General features: G+C 39.6%; 2 protein-coding genes across 2 annotated transcripts in view; both read right to left on the bottom strand.

The window, feature by feature from the left end:
- Positions 1–786: 786 nt before the first annotated feature.
- On the bottom strand, positions 787–11,900 carry ZC2HC1B (zinc finger C2HC-type containing 1B). Its single transcript, XM_026039193.1, has 8 exons — positions 11,864–11,900; positions 9,763–9,827; positions 7,641–7,760; positions 6,462–6,600; positions 5,051–5,181; positions 4,346–4,454; positions 3,770–3,848; positions 787–951 (listed from the first exon to the last, which is right to left on the bottom strand). The coding sequence occupies exons 1-8, from the start codon at positions 11,898–11,900 to the stop codon at positions 927–929; spliced, it is 705 nt and encodes a 234-aa protein (XP_025894978.1). The 3' UTR covers positions 787–926.
- A 1,030-nt stretch (positions 11,901–12,930) lies between these two features.
- Positions 12,931–21,484, bottom strand: part of LTV1 (LTV1 ribosome biogenesis factor) — a 14,839-nt gene continuing 6,285 nt past the window's right edge. Inside the window, exons 3-12 of the mRNA XM_026039181.1 lie at positions 20,380–20,511; positions 19,027–19,215; positions 18,288–18,375; positions 17,500–17,620; positions 16,426–16,675; positions 15,571–15,698; positions 15,064–15,203; positions 14,735–14,787; positions 14,104–14,304; positions 12,931–13,512 (exon numbers count right to left, since the gene is read on the bottom strand). Of these exons, the coding sequence (XP_025894966.1) occupies positions 13,399–13,512; positions 14,104–14,304; positions 14,735–14,787; positions 15,064–15,203; positions 15,571–15,698; positions 16,426–16,675; positions 17,500–17,620; positions 18,288–18,375; positions 19,027–19,215; positions 20,380–20,511 (1,416 nt within the window). The 3' untranslated portion in view covers positions 12,931–13,398. The remainder of the gene's footprint in view (positions 13,513–14,103; positions 14,305–14,734; positions 14,788–15,063; positions 15,204–15,570; positions 15,699–16,425; positions 16,676–17,499; positions 17,621–18,287; positions 18,376–19,026; positions 19,216–20,379; positions 20,512–21,484) is intronic.

Raw genomic sequence — 21,484 nt, 5'->3', positions numbered from 1 at the left:
GACGGTTTCCTGTTTGTTTTGTACTTTCTCAATTAAAAAATGGGCTAAGAAGCACTGCCTTATTATATGTACCTGTTGTATGTTTCCAAAATCAGCCCAGCTATAGCAGTTGAGCTTATTTCAGTGTTCAACCTTTGTATATTTATCCAATCACACTATTAACTAGACTCTAAATACGGTTTCAAGCCAGCTCTATAAAATCTATTATTTATTATTACTGTGTCCAGCTGCTTTTAATCTTCATTTGCTTTATAAACATGTCATATCCACGAAAATTCCTTTTTAATTAAAAGCCATCACTGGGAATTGCTCAGCTAAAACAGACRCTGCAACAGTTGTCATGCAGGGTGGTCTAAGTAATAGACCAATAATGAACCAGTAATAAACTAGTCAAAGAACAAAAAAGGGCAGTGTGCCTCCTCTATATATCTGTCTTAGCAATCAATTTCTGATAGCAATGAAAATTTTTATGGGAGAATTCAAATTGGTTTTAAGTAGTCAGATCCTGAAGTTCTTTAACGCTGATGCTCTCAGCTATCTTATTCAGTTGGTCAAAGCAAAGCATTAGGAAAAAGTGCATGACACYGGACCTTCCTACATTTTGTTTAAATCACTGGTAACATTCTCTTTAAGGCAATCAATTCAATTCAAGGAAGTGAACAAAGTATTTTTAAAAGAACAGATTTTAAAAGTTTTTGTAAAAAAACTTATAGCTAAGAAAAGAAAAACAAAGCAGGACAGGGAATTTCAGATTGCTTATTTTATTGTTACCATTATCACATATGGTAACATTTTGTTGTTATTACTGTTATGTTCAAGGTATTAAGCTGTGACACTCGGAGAGGAAGAGGTGTTGGAGAACTGCATTCTTAGGGTGTTCAGTAATGCTTCAGAGGAAAACCTCCAGGTCCTCGCAACCAGCCACGTTATTTTCTGTTGTGCATTTGGAGTCTGTAAGTGACAASAAGATACTTACTTACGGGTACAGAAAGAGCATTTATATCTATTTCATTTTACATAGAGATTAAACTAAGGCAAATATATATGAAAAAGCTTACTTTTCATATACACTTAGATAACAGTTAAGATCTTTCAGAAAAAAAAATGTAAATCTTTGTCATTTAATTTATGACCTTACATAATTCTCTCTGGAAGTGATCTAGACTGTTTCAATATATTTGCTTCACCTTTTTCCTCCCAAAATCATTGTAAAATGTTATGAATGTAACCCTTTGAAAGTTAGTGAAATGAAGTTTAAGGAAAAGCTCATTTTACTTAGCTACCTTTCATACTGACAACAAGAGTAAGGCAAGTCTGGCAACTGCTTGTTTCTGTTACTGCCTTTCAGATTTAATATTCCTCAGAGAGATTTGCATTGCTCAAAGCCTCTGTTTCTCATGGCAGCCTTCTCAGCTAAAATGCAGTCTTGGTTCATGCTGAAACYGATCTCGTACTAGCCCGGGCTCCATCCAGCACCTGGCAAAGCTCGAGTGCTATGGAAAACACAGTGATTTCAAACAACCCACGAGCAGATCATTCCCATACTGAAAAGTTGATTTCCACATCTCTAGTTATGACTTATTTCCTACACATTGGCTAAACCTGCATGAGCAATTCGTAACAGAATACACACTTGCTATGTCAATTCTTAAAGTGGTTTTAGAGCAGCAGCAACCCATATATATATACAAGGCAAAATGTTTACAATGAAAACCAGATATCCCCCTTTGGGCTCTGCATGCAATGGCACAAGGTGAAACAACGCTTTCCTCTCACTTGCCATGAGTCCCCTAGCAGATACCAAGGACRCAGCATAAACCCCAGGAAGCCCTCCCAATTCCTAAGACTTCTTTGGCACAGTGTTATAAAGGCCCATTCCTCTCCTTTCAGCTAGACCCCTAGATTTGTACCTGTTTCTCTATGTATTATGTGTTTGTATGTATTCTTTTCTTTGTATGTGCCTTCTCTTCTTTGTACCTGTTGCCCAACTCCTCCAGCTTACCCACACCTGCTCTACAGCACTGCTGCCCTGAAGCAGATGGTCATCAGGATCCTTTTGTGCTGGCTGGCTGGTTTGCTGATGAGTTTGCTGCCAGCACTGGCAGCCTCAGCTTTAAACTACTCTAAATGCCACGAAACAGAAGTAGTATTCCTGAAAAGAAGGGGCTGTTTCTACCRAGAATGCACAACAGGCCTGTCCTCACTACAATGAAAGTAATCTTTGGAAGGAACATTATGGAGATATTTACATTTCCCATAGCTTCCCTGGAACTGTGCCCAAGTGTTTGCCCATCTAGAACTAGCAGGGTTGAGCCAGGGAGCTAGTTCACGCYCCTGGTCCAGGTTCTGGGCAGTGACACAGATAATGGAACACTGCTGGGGACCATGCCATCTATCCTTCCTAACACCATCAGGATCTCCAACCACCACATTGGCACACTTCAGCACGGTGCACTGGGCTGCACAAACAGCTATGTGTTTGCTACTGACCATGACTTATCTTTAACCTAAAAGTGAAGAAAGACTGGGGTGTGATCTTCTATTTTTTTTTAATATTCTTTTGCAATGTGTATTCTCCATTTCCAACAAGTTATTATATCTAAATAACAGCTTATAACAGCCTGGACATGCACTACTTTGCATTATCCCATTCTACAGCCTGTGCAACTTACTTCTAGAGAGAACTTCACACCTTAAAAGCACAATTTGACTGAGACTTTGGTCTATTAGTCACTAATGAGCCATTAGAAGAGAGAAAAGATAAACCATTTAGAATAGAGGGTAGAAGAACGGCCTGTGCACTTGTCTAATACCTGGCATGGGGAGTTGAAAGCAGATGCCCAAGATGCAAAAAGCAGACAGGAATGTGAGAAGGMATAGAAGCTATATCAACGGAGGGTAGGAGGAGTATGATGCATTTTTGTTGTCCCTACAGTGTTTTGTGGATGCTATTCTGTATTTTGGATGCTAGTGTAGATGTCTGATGCATGGATCTGCTTGAGACATGGGTTACCCCAGACGTCTTTAAGCACCAGCTACAACCCCAGATCTCTGTGACTTGGTTGCTGGCAAAAGTGAAGGGGCTGAGCATGAAGCTGCAGCTTTCACCCCTCCTTTGATCTTTTGGACAGAGAGTCTCTACCCTGCACCAAAATTTTTGTGCACGTTACTGGTCATCCTAGGGTCTAAGGACAAAAAAGTCTTAGAAGCTCATCTCCCAGGTTCAGAATAACTTGTCAGCTATAGGAAAACTTTCTTGGCCACATTCCCTGCCTGGATCTCATTTTCTGCTGTGGACGGTTTCTGGCAGGGGTGCAAGACGTCGATCACCAAAGCCATTCCCTTGGAGCACAGCACTACGACTGTCTTGGCTGGAAGCCCATGTTGCTGCACTGACATGGCTCTGCGTGGCCCTGCGTCTTTCCCAGCTGGAAAAATGTGGTCACGGAAAGAGGGTACAAGGCCTGCAAGAGAAGCTTGCGCTGTCAAGAACCAAACACTCTTCAGATGGCTGTTGCTGCAAGAATATAAGCACTGCCTACTTCAGATGAAGTTGCCTCAAAAACTGAAGAGCATTTAGCAACAAAATAACTCCATTCAACAGCCTGTAGTGGGGACATGAGGAGCTCTGCAAGAACTTTTCAGTGCAATCCATTGCTTTAGTTACCACAAAAATGATATTATAAATACAGCAACAGGATATGGCATATACACAGAAGCAGGTGAGGTCTCTCTATGTTATTCTGCTAAAATAAAGAGTATTCCTTACCCATGTTCTCCTGATGTTTTTTTTCCAGTGGATACACCAAATGATTTCCTGTTTTTTTGCAGCATCCCAGAAGTGGCCTCTGTAAATAATTATTTAAAAAATATATTTGCTATAAAAATATAGCATTATTATTATAGTATTTGCTATAAAAATATTGTAAAAATATGTGTATTATCATGCATATATTATTGTATAGTCTTTAAAATGATTTCAAAAAAATCTTTTAGACATAAACTGAATAGTGGTTACAATTATTGATAGCAGTGGATGCAAGCAAACATAGAGAATCTTACCTACAAGGAAGCATCTTGGGGATGTCATTTGTGTTATCAATTTTAAGACTGAATTGACAGGGAGAAAGTCATATCAACCCAACAACATTTAAATACAAAGCAGCACTAATTTCTCATCTTCCACCTTGCCATTGGAATAAAAAGGCTAGGATTTCAAGTTCTTGACTTAAAAAAATAAAGTTCAATTGAAGTCCAATTTCTGTTAAAAAAATGCTTTACCACCTCAAATATATCAGAATTTATTATCAGACAATTTTAAATATGTCGGACTACTGCTCCTTACCTGGCCTAGGTTCACTTGTATTGGCAGCTTCTTGTGCTCGCTTCTGCAGCAGTGATAACACAGCACTTGTTAAGGTGGGATTCTTTTTCTGAGTCACTGGTTGCTTGCCCTAGTAAGAGAAGAAGATAGCATAGAACACACTCAGGTCGAGCAAGGGGCTTTTGAAACCTGATCACAGCTCTCCAAAACACTGATGAAGCAGCACCAGGAAGGGCCACAAATAAGGTGTGCCCCCCTCCCACTAGAAAGCTAATGATCCTACCAAAATAGATGAAAACGAGCTTACATTAAAACACAACCCGTTATCTCCACTTTTCTGGCTTTCCAAGCAACTAAGCTCTTTGGCTTTATGCTTCACATCCAGGGAGTAAATAAGCTATCAGTTTTTAGAGAACAGCTCAAGAACCTTCATGAAGAGGAAGAGCTTTCTCTAGATTTTGCAAAAGTTGCCCATATTTCTATCTCATTGCAACTGCTCTCTGAAATCGGATCATAGAAGAACCTAACTATTCTCTAACTGTTCTATACTACTGTATTCTGTCATTTTTAGAGCAGGTAAAAGGCCCAAGTTTCAGGAAACTTCTCAAACTTTACTTTGTACTTTAAGGTTCCCTCCGTCTCCCTGGAATACATGAAAAATATGTCTTCACCAAACACTGGAAAATCTGCCTTCTAGGGAATACAAACATGAAGGTGTTTGCTTACTGGAGCCTGTTTGGTGGGCTTGGAGCCTGCTGCAAAGGCACGGCGAGCAGCTTGTTCTTCACAAAACTTTATGTGCTTCTGTGCGGCGGCCTCATTAAATCTTCTCAGGCAGTACGGACACTGAATGTAGTCTGATCACAGGAAAGGAACAGGCGGTGTCACAGATCACACCCTACCGGAGAAGGGCCGCCCTCCTTCCCTGGTGCTACCATGGGCAGGTGGGAGGAGCGCCTGCACCGTGATGCTCCAGACGCAGCCCCAAACCTGGCCTACCGCTGGCAAGGTCTTATACTTTTAGAAACACCTTCCTGGACATTAGTTAAGGCAAACAATATCACCTTTGTCCTACCCCCTTTCCCTTTCCCAACACCCTCCTATATACATACACAATGTCACAAATGCCCAGAAAAAGCAAGTTCCGTGTAACACTACTTTGGAAGACTGGCTATTAAGATTGTTATTTATCTTCACTAAATCCATTTCCTTTGGACATCTGAAAAACACTGCTTAGGAAGCTGCATCCAGCCAGCTGAGGCACATCACAGATCCTTGGCAGAAACCAGTACTGTAAAGTCAGCAGAGCTACGTATGAGTTAGAGCTGGGAGAGTCATACAAGAAGCAACACAGTAATTAAAGAATTCAGCAGTATAAATTCAGAGAGAAGCTTGACCCCAATCAAGGAAGGAGAACTTGTCCTGTTGCTTTATTGCATTGCTGTCATGTAGAAGAGGAGAAAGACTGGAGTCGCCACAGCTGGTTTTGGTATCAGTCATGAATTCTTGCTCTGTAAATGAGCAGAGAGAAGCCTCCCTCCCTTTATAACTCCACTGAGACCCTTTCCAAGATTGTTCCCACATTTCATAAATCATGAGAAATATTTGCTGCATGCATTATCTTTCTGGATTCATAACTTCCAGCACAGTGAGCTCAGTGTAAGGACTACACCTGGTATTAGTAGTAAAACAGACCCATTTTTTTCCTACATGACTTTCCCCAACTGCATGCTTGGGGTGAGAAGTGGCTCGTGGGGTGGGGAAGCCTTTGCACACAGCAGTGATCGGGAATGGTCAGGGGATACATTTCACCCTTGTTATCCCATGCTACAATCTGGGCTAGGACGCACGCATCCCAGCTCCTCTCTCRAACACTGCTGAGTACAAGACCTAAGTCCTTCAACCTTTAGATGTGCAATTCGTTTTCTCCTCCCTGCTGCTAGCTCTTCACTGCACTCCTACTCACTTTAATCCAAGAAACACAGCTGAAAAATGGTATTAAGTATAGAGGGCCTTAATGTTCACACTGGGTTACGCAGGTGGGCGCAAAACTGAAATCCAGCTGTGAATAATAAGAGTTCACTCTTTTACTACAAATGTGTGCAAGATCAATAATAAGAGAAACTAGACCACAAACCTGGATTAACACTTGGTGGGGGAGGAGGAGGGAGAGGCTGGCCCTCTTTTATAGCTTTTGTGACTTGTTTGGCTGATTGAATAGCATTAATAAAATCCTCATGGTGCTGTCTCCAGTTAGATTTCCTTTCCATTTGGTTCTGTAAAGGAATCAAAGAAAGATACAAACTGTATTTCCCCCTTGCAAAGAGCTGAGCAAAGTGCTAAGAGGGTTCATCCAACAAATGAAATTGCAAGAGAGAGGAAAAAAAAATGTTACAAACAGAATAAACCTACTTTCCTGAAAGGCTTAGGAAAGCTATTTTAGCTGATTTAGCATCTATTGAAATCAGCAAAAGATGGTGAAAATAATAATGACTCCAACAAAAACAGTCTGGTTGTGGCAGACTGTTTAGGCACAGGGTACTTGAAATAGAAAAGGTGGTGTGACCAAGGCCTCCCCACCTGCTCCATTCTTCAGTCCCTTACTTTTATTTTCAACTTTACTTCACTTGTATTTTTAACCTTTGTGCACTTCTGTCTCTTGCTCCAGCTGCTTTTCAAGAGCACTTTACAATGGTAGCCTGCATGGATACTGAATCAGCAGCAGTTCGGCATCTCTGGCTAAAAATATATCCTAAGATGTACATGTGCATTCACCTCCTCCTTCAAGTATGCATACAGGAAACCTTGCTTCAGTAAGACTTTCTCCCCTTCAACTCCATAARTAAATTAAATTTGAAAACATTTTAAAATGTTTTTAATATCTGTGATTTCAATAGCAGTGAATCTCTGCAATTTTGTTTGTAGAAGAGCTGGGGCCCCTAACAGCTCTGATGTTTAACCAAGGATGCCATTCTCATCCCAAACTAGCTTGCATGATGCTGTCTTTCAGATTTCAGTGAAAAACAATCTACCAGAGACTTATATAGTCTTCAAAATACATAAAGAAGCATTTTCTAGAACGGAAACACTTGTAGGCCCACAACAGTCATAGCACTTACTACTTTGGTTTCTGAACTAAGAAATATTCTCAAATAGTAACAGCAGAGAGAAAYGAAAGAAAGGATTTGGCACCAAGTCAAGCACGTAAGAGAGACTCATCCACAACATCCAGGCTTTGTCTCTGGAGGAAGCTATAGTGTTAGGGAATGAAAGATTGCAGCCTGAGATAATACCTAAGCTTCAGCTTTAACTATACCTTTCGTGGGGGCTGCTTTTTCACGGTGGTAATTTCTGTTCCCTGCAGTCTCTGTTTCAAAGAACTGAAGGGCTTGCGCTTCTTGTTAAAAACTTTCTTGCATATTGGCCCATGCCTCATCTGGGATGCAAAGAAAAATAAGCATTTATGGGCTGAAGTCATGCTCTGTTAATGGTGTTTCTTTACAGAGGCTTTAACATTACATCTATTTCTATTCGGGACAGAGMGCTGAACTATCTTTTTTGGCAGGGGGAGGAGGATGGGAGGGGGACATTTAGGAGTTGAACTAAGTTTTTTAAATTGTCGGAAAGTACAGCTTCAGTTTAAGAACAAAGAACTAGAACCCACTTCCAGTTCCCACTGTTCTGAGATGTGCTGGTGGACAGAGAACAACAGACTGAGGCTACAGAGAGGAATCAGTCCCTTTGGACTCTCCCCTGCCTCAAGTCCATTTTCTTTCTTTCTTCATTAAGACAGAGAACAGATTGATCCTGTTCAAAGAGTTGATATTTACATTATTAGTTCTTTGAGTTTAGATAAGTATTCCAGACTCTGAGCTCCTCTGACAAACAACAGCACTGTTCATCCCATCAACACCACTAAAATAGTGACAGTCTCGGCATGAAATGGAGCAGCTGCTTTAGCAGCAAGCAGGAACCTGACATTTCAGAGTGACAAGAATACTGTGTACAGCTGAAAGCAAAAGGAAAAGAAACGTTTAGGTAGATGGATATCCAGGCACCAATTTTGGGGAAAGAGTCATACCTCCCTACAAAGGAGGTTTTAGGATTCAGCAGTAGTCTAGATTTTTAGCATTAACCTCAGACTTCTGCAGGAGCACAGCCAAATTTCTCTTTGTGATGGACACCGAAAACAGCCTTTCTTACTGTGGATTGCACCTTTTGAGTCCATTTGCAGCCAGCAAATTAAAGACCCCACTCCTGTCAGCCTTTGCTTACCCTGGTTCTCAGTCATTTGCCTCGGTTTTCTCACTGGTTTGGCTGTGCTGCCCACCCTCTCTTCCCAGACTTAAGCAACCGCCTGAGCAAAGCATTCAGTTACAGCTCAGCCTAGCAGCATATCCTTTCACCACAGTGTATATTTCTAAATCCTCMTTTCCCTTTGAGCCTTGCTATTCTCGTGCTCCAAGGCCTTATCATGTGTTCCTAAACACTTTTTGACAGCGAAGTTGAAAGGATTCCTCAGCCGGGCAATGAGGACAGCAGATACCACAGTTTTGAGCACGCCAGTCCCAGGTCACTCAGGCACCGAGAGGTGTTAGGCCTTAGTCCTCAATGCTAGTCACGGTGCCAAGAAACCACTCTCCTCCTTCCTGCACAAAATTGGACATATCTGGCTTCTCCAACAAAAACGTTCAACAKTCATGTTCTTCATGTGTCTGATTTAAGACACATCACATGGAAATACTCTCAGCAGCCACCRTCACTTCCTGCTGCCCACCTAGTGTCACTTTTCAGTGAAGTTGTAGGGCTGATTTACCACATTGCCACAGATCACTAATGCAGAACCTTAAGAGGGAGGGGACTGCAAACAGAGTCCTCCCTCCTCCCTTTTAAAAAATTTTGAAGTTAAGTTGTTTTAGGCTAACTGTGAAGGCCCCCATTTACTGGAAATCGAGGCATCAGTGAGGTCAGCAAGAATCTTATTTGCTTCATCAAGTTTTATGCAGAGCCTAGCACCAATACTGTGTTGTCAAAGGAACTACCTACCAGCTGCTTATTTGTCTATTTTTTTCCCAGAAAACCTAAAATGRCAAATTCTGTCTATAAAACTCAGAAGAAAAAAAAAAAAAGTTTCAAGCTAACATAGATATGTTATTTTAAACATTTTAAACTTTTAAAATAACTTTTAAAATTGCAATTAAAGTKAAAGTAAATTAAGATCAGGCAAGACAATCTAAAGTTACAGATATTTTTATGAATGTTTACCAAATCGTTAATCCAGTCTACTTATGAAAGCATTTTTTAGATCATTTGTTTCTTCAAACATGTGTTCAACCCATTTCTCCACTTGCCAACCACCTCCTCTTTCCCCAGTTCTCACAACCCCTTTCAGCTAAACACATCCACATTCCCAAGAAAGAAAGAAACTTTTGTTTTACCAGAACATCTCGTGCAAAATGTCTTCCACAGATTTCACAAGGAAACAAATCTTGGCTTCCAGTAGCTATGTAAAATTCAAAACAGGAAAGTCTTGGTTACACAGGGCTTCTTGACAACAGAATCAAAGTGCAGACTGGGTGCTGCTTGCTGAAACCACTTGTGTTGTGAAAAWGGGACCTCTGCAGTCATGTTGCAGGGCTCCCTTTTGCAAACTGCTTGCTCTGTTTTGCTYGCTACTGTGAAGCACAAGCTTTTTTAAAAGATAATTGAGAGGGTTTTTTTTCCCAGAAATTTTAAAAAAAGTCMTAAGGCAGGTAACACTAACTCTGGATATCACACAATTTGTCCTCAAAGGCAAGTGTTTGGTGACCCAGCAGCATTTACAACTCCTTCCTTCATGTTCCAGCTCTCACTCGCACAGAAAGGCTCRGCCTTTCTCCTCCCACCCCTCTTCGCAGCGGGCAGCTTACTGCTCCCCTTCTTCCAAGGCACAAGGAATAAACATGTTGTAAATGCTTGGGCTTCACCTTTCTTTATCCCAGCTATGGGATAAAGCTTGTCCTTTAGATAAGCTTTTTAGAAAGACTTAAGAGCCTGGCAGCTGTGAGGACAAGTAGCAGAACCAGCACCAAGCACAGACAGGGTTTGCTGATGCACAGTGAGCTTTAGGAAGGGTAAGATTTACAGTACAGTTACAGAAGTAATTTCTGCTCTCTGAGTAAGGATGTATATTATAGCAGCAACAGCCTAGCTTAAAGTTTTAAAACTTAATCATGCCTAAGTTTTCATAGACCAAAACAAATCGGCAAGAACTCCTAGCTAGTGCCAGCTGGCAATGCCCGTGTCTCCCAGGACGCGCAGCATGCCCGTTCCCTTCCTAGTTACCACAAGCTACAAGTTTTAAATAACAGCATATGTAATTTCAGCAATACAGGCCCACTGGTGGATGTACCTAGGGTTCCATCCCATAACTGCAACCAATAAGGAGCAAAGGAAACCGGACCCGACTGGTTTCCCTGTGAAGGCGAGGCCAGGCCTTCTGCCACGAGCTCACAACAGGGAGACAAGGCCGTTCCCAAGGGCGCTCCACAGGGATTCCGGGAGAAGGGCTGAGGGGGGGCGCACTCCTTCCACTCCCATCGATTCCTTTTCACTTGTACATCACAGCCAGGGTCCCCAGCTCTGCTACAGTCCAAACTTCTACTATGCCAGAAAGAAGCAGTATCTKAAGCGTGTTGTGTTCTTCATTCTTAGGACAGATCATCAGATCATTCCAATGATGAGCTAAGCAGTCCCAAGAACCTGTTTTATAGATGCAAAATTTAGTCTTATGTATCTAAATACCAACCAAGAAGAAAGACCTGATTAGCTCAGTCCTATCCTAACCACAAAATACCCACACAAATAGATGTCCATTTTAAGAAGGGCCCATAGATTAGTCCGTACAYGGATCATCTCCTAATAGTTGAATACTTTACCATCTTCCATAGACATAAAAAAGAAAAAAAGAAAGAAAAGGAAAACAACCCCGTGACTCGCAGAGCAGTATTTTCACAAGATTTGGAAGCGATTCATACTGAAACAGACTCTGTACCCAAATAAAAAGACTTTGTGCTAAGGCCTATCAGTGTTATCTCCAAATCATACAAAATTATAAACTCTCTTACCTCTTCCTCAAGATCTTGCCACACTCCTAGGCATATAGCAATTASTACAGATTTTTATTAGAGAAACAAGGCAATTATCCAATCTTACTGATCCAACCACTCTATCTATGCTTCCCTTTCCGTTCCCAAGCAACATCTTCCCGTTCATCTAAGATTCATCTTGGCTATATTCTTCCTTTAAAGCGTTTCCCTCTGCCTCTCACACAGTCTATTCTGCTCATTCCCCGAAGGTTTAGGCTAAAACTGTTTATTTTGGCAAGCACAGTATCACTGAATCAGTGAAGGGGGGTCAGGAAAATGGGCAATCTATTAGAGGATGAGGGACTTTTCTCCTATGCAAAAGTGTATGAGTTGAAGACRCACTGCTTTCAGCAAAACTTGTTTTTTTCTTTAAGCAATCCATCCAACACACCAAACCACATCTGTTACTCACTTGATCCATTTAACTCCTTTCCTGGTAACTGACTCATCTCAGTTGGCTGGTTTCTCAACTCTCCTCTTGGGCGCTGTTGTCAGGAGGCACGAATGCCAGGGTGCCCTCATTGTGCAGACGCTGAGAACRCGCGAAGGCTTCAGGTCCCATACACCAGTTAGCAAATAATCCACGYATTATGACACATGCTGGCTCCCCAGCAGCCCATGGAACTCGGTACAGCCAGGCAGACGCCCTGGCTAAGTGGCAGCTCCCAAACTTTGCCTGCCTAGGATGGCAGTCATGTTCAGTTGATCTGGTTGACACTGAATCTTGAACATTTCTGATGAAATGGAGGCTTAGTCTAGATTAAAAGGCCTCATCAGCCCTTCYAAAAGCTCTTACCTCTCAAGCACTCACAAAAGAGGAATATTTAAGATGCTTTGAATTTAGCAGTAGTCAATTCACCCTACTGATGCACTGATTAGTGCTCCATACAAGGGAGGTAACTTTCCACCCAAGCGCAGAGGTACATTCAATCTATAGTCTCAAACCTATAGCTGAGGGTTTCTCACGAATACAGAGGGCTCCTAAGCAATGAATGCAAGTCTGACGCATGAAAGGACTGGTCCCTATCAGAACTACTCATGTGGACACTACAGAAATTTAGGATCAGATCAAGCTCTCTGCCCTCTTTCAGAAAGCTGTCTTTGCAGCAATTGTGATGAGTCATGAGCTTGTATTTCAGTGAAACCAGACTGAAGGCAAGACTTTAGCAATAATACTTTAAGAAAAACAAGATGATACCTTCTGGTGCAGACAGCTATTTTTTCAAGCTTTCGTACCAAGTAGGTGCTGTTTACCACATTCGTTTGCATAAAAGATTCACCYGACTATTGATACTTGCAATAACGTTCCTTTCGATGCTCAGGAATGGTCACTGCCTGCTGCAACTGCAAAACTAACTCCAAAGATTTTCTTGTCCAGCTCTGCACAAAAATGTCATTTTACATCTTTTATAATTACAGATTTGTTTTTATAGCACTACACAAACAATAAAAAAAACTACAGAAACACAAAGGGATGAAAATTTGTTGAATTATGAGACTGCTGGATCAAGGCACTATGCCTACACATCACTATAATGGAAGGAAGACAACTGCACATATAGRTCTGTAGGAACTCAAATAACAACAGAAGGGTTCAAGTAGGTCAAATCTGCAGAATTCTGCTGATTTGCAGAATATATTCAACAAACATGAAATTTAGTTCAGCGATAGCCACATAGAAAAATATTTTTCTTTTTATTATACATTATCTGGTATAATGCAGATTCTCAATAGCTGTCATGTCATTCATGACAAAACACAACAATATTATTACATTGTTTAATTTCAGTTCAGAATGCATAACTTCATAAAGAAGGACAAGTTGCTGGATCTCGTTACAGAAATAKCTGAATATCTTTTTTGTGCATGACTACTAAACCTGTAAGGTATCAGTTCCCTTTTCAAGGCAGATAAAAAGGTAAGCACCACAAAAGCTCCCTGGTTTCATTAAGACAGTTTCAGTCCTTGGACATTCCGTCTGAGATTGAGCAGCTCTTTTTCTTGCCTTGTTTTCTCCAATTTGAAAGCTAGTCTGTTGGCTTTCTTCTCCATTCTACGTTCCTGTGTAAACAATTAATAAAAAAAATTACAAAACAGACAAAGTGTGCAAAGAGAAACCATGCAAATCAACTCTTCTAGATCACGAGAACAGCAGTGACCTGGGCAATAATCTTATTTATGACCACTGATTAGTCAAATCAATCTGTGCACCTCCAGGACTATCATCTCTAATTAATGACAATACCTGTTCTCRTATAAAACGGCTGACGTATCAGCAGGGCCAACGAGATTTACCTCCCTTTACTTCAAAGGGTTTCTTTCCACTGTGTGTTATCTGAAATATTACTTCCAACATAATGCTGGAAGGAGCCCTTGCATTTCCTTATTATCTATACAATAGTGACTACACTAAAAGGCCCAAAAATTCCACAAATGAAAAGCAGAACRACAAAATTACAAAGTTAAAATTACAAAGTTAACTTCCTTTCCAGCAGATTTTATTTTTTGAAAAGCAATGACTAGCCTTTGAGAATGAAAAGACTTTCCCACCCATTTCCAGACGCACACCAAAAGGGCTTTAAAAAAGTTGAATCAGAACTCACTGTATAATAGATTTTTCCAGGTTTCACTTAAATAAGGAGTACATTTTACCTTTCGTTCTTCTTTTATTGCCTGCTTTCTCGCTTTACGATCCTCTTTGGTCTCATTTTTGGAACGTGGCTGTGTTGCTGCTCTCGGCAGGTCACTGCCATTGATCATCTGCATGCGTTCCACTTGCTTAGCTGTAAGACCTTTCTGAGGCAAGATGTGTAGAGGAATTCCAGTCTTCTGGGATATTTTGATTGGTTTGGGCTAAAATATAACATAAATATAATATATAAACACACAGATGGTATCTTAACTTTCCAAGAATTACATATCATGCTATCTTACCTATACAGTATAAAAATATGACTTACAGTTCAGATTTGAACAGTATTAAATGTGTAGAATTTTCCATACTATGCTTTCCCCACAGAAATGACACTCCAAAGCATCTTCCTGCYTACTGCAGAAATTCTGATTTACAAATTTATCAGCCAAGTCTTCCTAATTTTTCATTTTAATAGAAAATCTAAATCCTTGGGCGAAGAAATAACATCAGATGCTCTAACCCTATTTTCAGCTCCCTCCTTCCTTCACATAACAATTTTAGGAGCAGGCATCCATTGAGAAAGGAATCACTTTTGCCTCAACCATTCTCAAACCTGGCTGTCATTGAGAATAATTTTCATTACTTTACCTTAGATGGTTCCTCAATAAGCTTGGGGTGATTATACAAGTTTGAATATGTACCTACAGTCAAAAAAAAAAAAAGTGAAAAAAGGCTAGTAAACAGAAATTAGGCTATTAAACATTTATTATGAATTGCACTACTGCTTAACTTTTGAAGATAGAAAATTGCAAGAATTACCCTATCTACACAGAAGCAGYAGCTTCAAGCAGAATTTCTGCTGTTGTGTACCAGAAGCATAAACCATTTAACTCAGAAGCACTGTTCCTAAAGCTCYGAGATCACCATTCATTTATTTTGAGATCTGGGAATAGATTTAAGAATTTCAAAATACTCACTCAAAATCGATTCACAATCCCACTTTTCTTTGGATTCTTCAATAACTAGAGCTACTGTTTCTTCCTTTTCTTCTTCACTATCTTCATTAACAGGAGAGTCTATATCTTCAGAGGGTTCAAGAGTATCCAGTTTCACACAGCTTTGAAAAAAATCCAGAGAAAAGAGAGAGATAAATATGKGAAGACCAAATTTTCTTTTACTGAAAATGTGTAATTTTGTAAAACAAGTCTCCCCTCAATAAAACTCCAAACAATACAAGCTAGCTCTGAAGTAAACTTGAGAGAAATACTTCTGCTTATATAAACATCTGCAAAATAATCTCAAGCATATCTAAACAAGAAGGATAGATGACAAAACAAATATATTTGCGTTATAGAAGTTTCTGGTAGGAAGTATTTGTGAGGACAGGGCAGGAAGTTTTCTTGAAAGACGCAATCTCCAAGTAGACATAGGGCAAATACACACTCAGGCTTGTAACTACTTAGGGAGCATTTCTGAGCACCTACTTTTTTGCTTTCTCTTTGTAGTAATCATTCAGGACTTCTTGTAACCGAGCRTTGTCAGTGTTAATATAGCCTTCTAATTCCACATTATCCAAAGCTCCAATCTCATCTTCATCAAATTGTTCAAAAAACTAAAATAAATGCATATTTATAATTAGATTGTATTTGTCATGCAATTTCTAGGTAGCTTGAAGATCAGCATATTTTTTTCCTTTTGCCTCTCCCCACTAAACAGCCACCACCACCAAAAAACACAMAAAATTCTGCAGTAGGAAATATATTCCCTGCAGTCAGTATTCTGTCGGCATGGGAGCCACAGATTTACCTTTTAGTAATATACAAGTTAGCTTCTGCAACTTGTTTCTTATTTTGATGCACTATTGCAATGTGGACTTTAAAAAGCCTGTCACTGTTCAAGACAAAAATATGCATCGCCCCTGTTCTTTCTTTGTTCTGTGAGCACACACTTGGCATGGTGGTAACACATGGACTTCASCAGAAACCTGTACTTCATTTACGGCATGGAACTGAACCTCTCAGAAGGAAGTGTGACACTGGCTATGAATGCATGCTACAGCCACTGGAAAAAATTATCAGGATATTTCAACTATATCAGTGTTACACCTTTTAATATCAATTAATATTGCAATCTATTAAATATAACACCCTTAGGGCCTGAAATATAAAATAAACCATTTGCAAAGGACAACTTTTTGATGTCCTGAGAACTGAAGGCAATAAGAATTTCTGCGGGCCTACAAGACACCAGCTTATAAGAGGAGGACTCAAAAGCCAAAGAATGGCATTTCACACCATTAAATTTAGTAAGTTCACATTCATACTCTTGAGCTGCCTCACCTTCTCAAATCTGTCATCCAATAAGGTTAATTGTTCATTCCTTCTCATTACTGAAGACGTCATAGAATATTCTGTGAACCGACTCCTGGTTTCTTCTTGCATGAAGAGAAACTCTTTCATCTGTCCATTAACTCCATCTTCCGATAAASGGCCTTCTGAATCACAATCTTCATCACTACTACAATCGTCCTTATCATCACCATCCTCCTCTACATCTTCCCACTCATCTTCATCCTCAGCATCTGAACCACTGAACAGAAGGGCAAAACAGTTTCAGAATAATGCAACTGGTCTTCTTACAGCTCTACCCAGTGTTCAGTTATCTGACACCATTAAGTAATAAGAAATTTAAATACTGAGGAGTAAAGTTARAAAAGTATTTTCAAGTCACCAAATAAAGAGAAAGAATTTTAGCAAAAACAGTGCTATCAAAGTTAGCATAGCTAATGTTACCATAATGCTTCTTTGTCTAAAGTATTTCTGATAACCTCACTTTTGGTAACCAGATTTGTGATCCACAAGTTCTRTTCACATTCGCTTATGTCAAAGCATGGCGGGAAAAACACCACCTCCAACAAAAAAGCTGCATAACTAAATATTAAAACATGCAACATTTCTCATTGCTTGTATAAATGAGAATGGTACAAAGGCCCAAGGAAACAGTGTTCAGGAAGTATCACGTGAAACATTTCTAAAGGTGCTGTAAATAYAGATTAGTCTTGGTCAGTAATACTCCTGAAGTACTGTCGCTGTGACAGATTACCACCTGCTTTAAAGAAGAACAAAGAATCCTACATACTGCATACATATACGAATATAGACAGTTTTTAAGGTCAAGGTAACAAGTCAACTCTATTGTTTACCTTGAATAGTGCAGGAAAAATATTTTTTTAAAAAGGAATCAGTCATGTAACAGAAAGTAACACTCGCCCCCCGCCTTAACACACAAGAACTTAAGTTTGAAATCTCAAATCACAAATCACTTTTGCTTCCTACTACAACAGTACATAAAGCAGCAAATACCACCACTCCTATTTACTTCTAATATCAACAGTCCAATAAATTTCCATGTACCCTTTTTTTGGTTCATTTGCTTGCAGAACGAAATCATCTTCCAGAATATTTTCTGGATTGTCGAAGTCAAAATCATCATCAAGGGCTGCAACAATATCAGGGTCAAAATCCAGTCGTGGCCCTAAAAAGTTAAAGAAACATGTAAGTTGCTGTGACATCATGAAGCTACTTTCCAAGACAGAAAAAAGAAAAACTCATTTCATTAGTATTTGTAGTTCTGAGGTACAACAGGGCAAATCACCAGGCTATGGTCAATTTTCCTTATCCAGAAAAGAACACCCCAAAGAGGTTCAAGAGAACCTCAAACCCCTAAAAGACCTCAAAGTTGGCAAAAAAAACACCCCACAGTTTAAGGTATTTTACTTAGAATATTACACACAAAAAATATGCCCCAGAATAAGATATGCTAGAATAAGATATGATCAATTATCAACCAAGCCCTCACCTCCCAAGATTCCCAGCTCTACAGAATGTCAGAAAAACATTTCTCTACTGCAACTCACAGAATTATTTTTAGCAGGCTGTTGGGGACAGGGAGAACTACAGTGTTTGATCCCTATCACAAGAAATTGATAATTGCAAAGTGAATGCTTAGTGCAAACATAAATACACAGAAAAAACATAGATAAATCATGAAAAATGCAAGAAAAATCAAGTTCTGCACTTAGAATTCACACCAATCAAGTACTAAATTAGTACAGTAAAAGTATATTCCAAAACAAAACTGATGTGACCGTCAAAGTCAAAATTATCACCCAGTACCTAGAAGGTAAAAGATTTAATGATACCTGAAACAGGAGCAGCTTTATTTAACAAGCCCACATTCTCTTCAAACTCTGTGGCAAACACTGAAGAAGGCAACTTAATAGATGGGGCCTATTAAAAAATAAATAAATAAAGGAAGGAATGAGGGGGTCAAAATAGTTCTTCCTAAATTTTTTGTTCAGCTTCATATTAACAAAACATCACATGACCARAATGAACTCTGCAGGGGTTACTTCCACAGTAAAAACTGCTATTTATATCAAATTTTCAAAATTACTAGTGTAAGAAAGTTACAAAGCAACTAGATTGCTGACAGTGTTTCAACCCCATACGAATATTCTGCATAAACAACGACAGTATTTTTTCATCTCCAAAGCTTTTTAGAGAACAGCTGTAAAGAAGGTACAGTGATATTTATAAATATCTTAATGCATACTGGAAATTAGCTCTTTATTGAAAAGCTTTTTGAAGTTTACAAATACGCATCTCAAATAATTGTGCATCTTACATGAGGTCACCAAATTATGCTTGAAAGGCACTTCTCAGACAATCAGTTCTAATTAAAACTACAGTAGTTTGCAAGACCAAAGACACTGACTTGCCAGCTTTTCCTTTTAAGTTTAGAAAAGTCTTTGATTGTGGGTCAGAAGAAAACTTTGTATATAGATCACTGCCACTGTAACACTTGTGGAATAGGGCAAACMTGCTAACAGGATGCTAACCTCAGAAGTACAAGGCAAGTATCAAAAATACCATGCTTACTGCAATCTGCTGAATCTCGTCCTCTATATGTCCCTCATTTGTCACCACAATTCGGTTTTGGTGACCACGCACAGAAGGCACAAGCTCAGAAGGACCAGATGCTTCTTTCAGATGCTGCAAATAGTCATAGTCATCATCAAAGAACACTCCGTACTTCCGCTGCTCTTCCTTTCTCCACTCTTCATGTCCCTTGAAATTGTTAAACAAACAAAACAAAAAATTAGCAAATTACGGCCCTTTAAAGCTTATTAGCAAGAAGAAAAGAATCAAATCCACCAGAAGGCCTAAATTCTTTTTTTTTTTTTTTTAAAGAAAAAAAGAAAAGACAACACAGAAAAGTCTTTTGAAAACAGAAAAGACAGTAATAAAGTGTGGTTCAGCATGAAGTACAAATGTACTGAAAAGAAAACACCAGATTAAAACTCTGAGCAAATCTGTTTATATTAATTAAAAAAAAAGTACTTCAGAAGGAAGAATAACTCGTTAAGCTAACTGGACTGCTAGCACAGTGCTCCACATTTCTGCAGTAAAGCACCTAAGCACAGGTTTTTTACAATCCTCTGCATTATATTGACTTCACGGCAGTCAGATAGTCCTCTCTCCGCTCGTCATCCTCACACACAATCAACTAGAATGTTCTAACCACTYAGGCAAATGTTTAGACGCTGTCTAAGCAGTAAGCTAAGCAACATTTTYCAGAAGCAGCAGAACTACCAAAGCCTGTTCTTTAAGAGCAGGTGAGATGATCTTTTGTTGTGGTTGTTTTTAACATATTTGTATCCTTATGGCAAATTAGTCATTTTTCCATCCAGCAGGCAATAATTCAGAACTATCGTATCTCCTACAACTTTCCCTCCTGCCCCAGCCTACAATCTCCATGACCTTCCTTTTAATGGTCTTTGTTCCCACTTCTCTGTTGCCTCCTATTTCACCACCCACCTTCATGCTCACCGAGTACAAAGACTTGTTCAGAAGTGCATGTTTAGTGGTCAGCCAAAGGAACAGACATTTGAAGTCCTACATCTATCTTCTAGTAACAGAGTTTTAGCAGAGTTTAGCACACAGCTGATCTTTCCTGAAAGCTCTGCAACACAACACTTGCAGAACTTGCGTTCCTTTGCTGACAGGCATCTTAACTATTTCAAATGTGTGCAAATCCAAGAACAGGTCAGAAAGATACCACTCGAGTTTCACCTCCTTAAGGCAGCACACTAAAAATACTAACAAGCTGTTATCTGCACACTGACATTTAAGCATCTTCTCTCACGTTTCTGAATTGTAACACTGAGTATTTGCTTTTCTCTACTGCAGCACTTCTTATCTAAAACCTCAAAGCTAAAAGCAATTGTTTACTTTCTGGGTGGGCAGCAGCACTCTCTGGGGTGCAGTATCATCAGCAGCAAGCGGATCCCTCTGACTTCTGTGCACTAAGTGAAATGTTACAGCTTTCTTCTTCTCTATGAAGGGTTTCTTCTTCTTGTGAGGCTGAGAAAAGTAAAACAGACAAATGTTTATGTTATTCATTAGTTAAAAAAAAACGCATCTACAAAAGATCTCTTGCCTAAAATACACTGTATTAACATAAAATCATGAAATGTATACCTAAAAGACAAGGCAAGTTATTTTCTGCTCACTGCTTCTCCCTACATGCATACCAGTCACTTCGCATGCTCCAGGAGCACATGCAGCCATGTTCAGCTGCAAAATAGCAACATATCAACGCAGAATAATTATTTGATTATGGTATGAGCACCTTATCATGCAATCCTTTAAAGAAGTTCTCATRTAACTTCTTTCTAAATAATGGAGCTCATCTGAAACAAACTTCAACAAAGAAACACAGGAAACTGCTGAGTGGAAATTTATGCAGAGAAACAYAACCTCTTGAAAACTGTTTGAACAGATGCTCCCACACAAGGATTCTGACATCAACAGTCCAAAATTATGAACTGCAACAGTATGCAAAGGTTAACCTGAACATACACACATCCACACTCTGAATGAAAAAAAAAAAAATCTTACACAAGTAAAGGCCATGTAAGTTGTAAGCTAACACATCTCACTGAAATATTTTTAACCAAAATTTATGGCTCTGTTTACCCACTGGCATTTACTGRTAGCACATATACACAGCACAAAAACTTGTGCTAATCTAACCTATCTTCTTCCAACGTATAAAAATTACATGCCGCTTAGTGTCAAGATCCAGACTATATCAACTGTCAAAATGCGTATGTATTGAAAAAGAAAAAAATGAAAAAAAAAAAAGGGGGGGAGGGGGTAAGGGAAAAACACCCCATTCTTTAAAATCTTAAGAGTAATCACAAAAGGAAACGTAAGCAGCTCAGGGAAGCAGGCAACACGTCGCTACCACCGCTACGCGCCAGCCACGCGCACAACGCGGGCGGCACAAGCGGGACGCCAGGGACGCGGCGGCCGCGGGGCGCAGCGCCCAGCC

The sequence above is a fragment of the Nothoprocta perdicaria genome, unplaced genomic scaffold (genome assembly GCF_003342845.1).
Source record: "Nothoprocta perdicaria isolate Ctin4 unplaced genomic scaffold, notPer1 scaffold_221, whole genome shotgun sequence".
In the NCBI taxonomy this organism is placed as follows: Eukaryota; Metazoa; Chordata; class Aves; order Tinamiformes; family Tinamidae; genus Nothoprocta; species Nothoprocta perdicaria.
The sequence above is the reverse complement of the archived record's forward strand: the minus strand, read 5'-3'. Positions and strand labels throughout refer to the sequence as shown.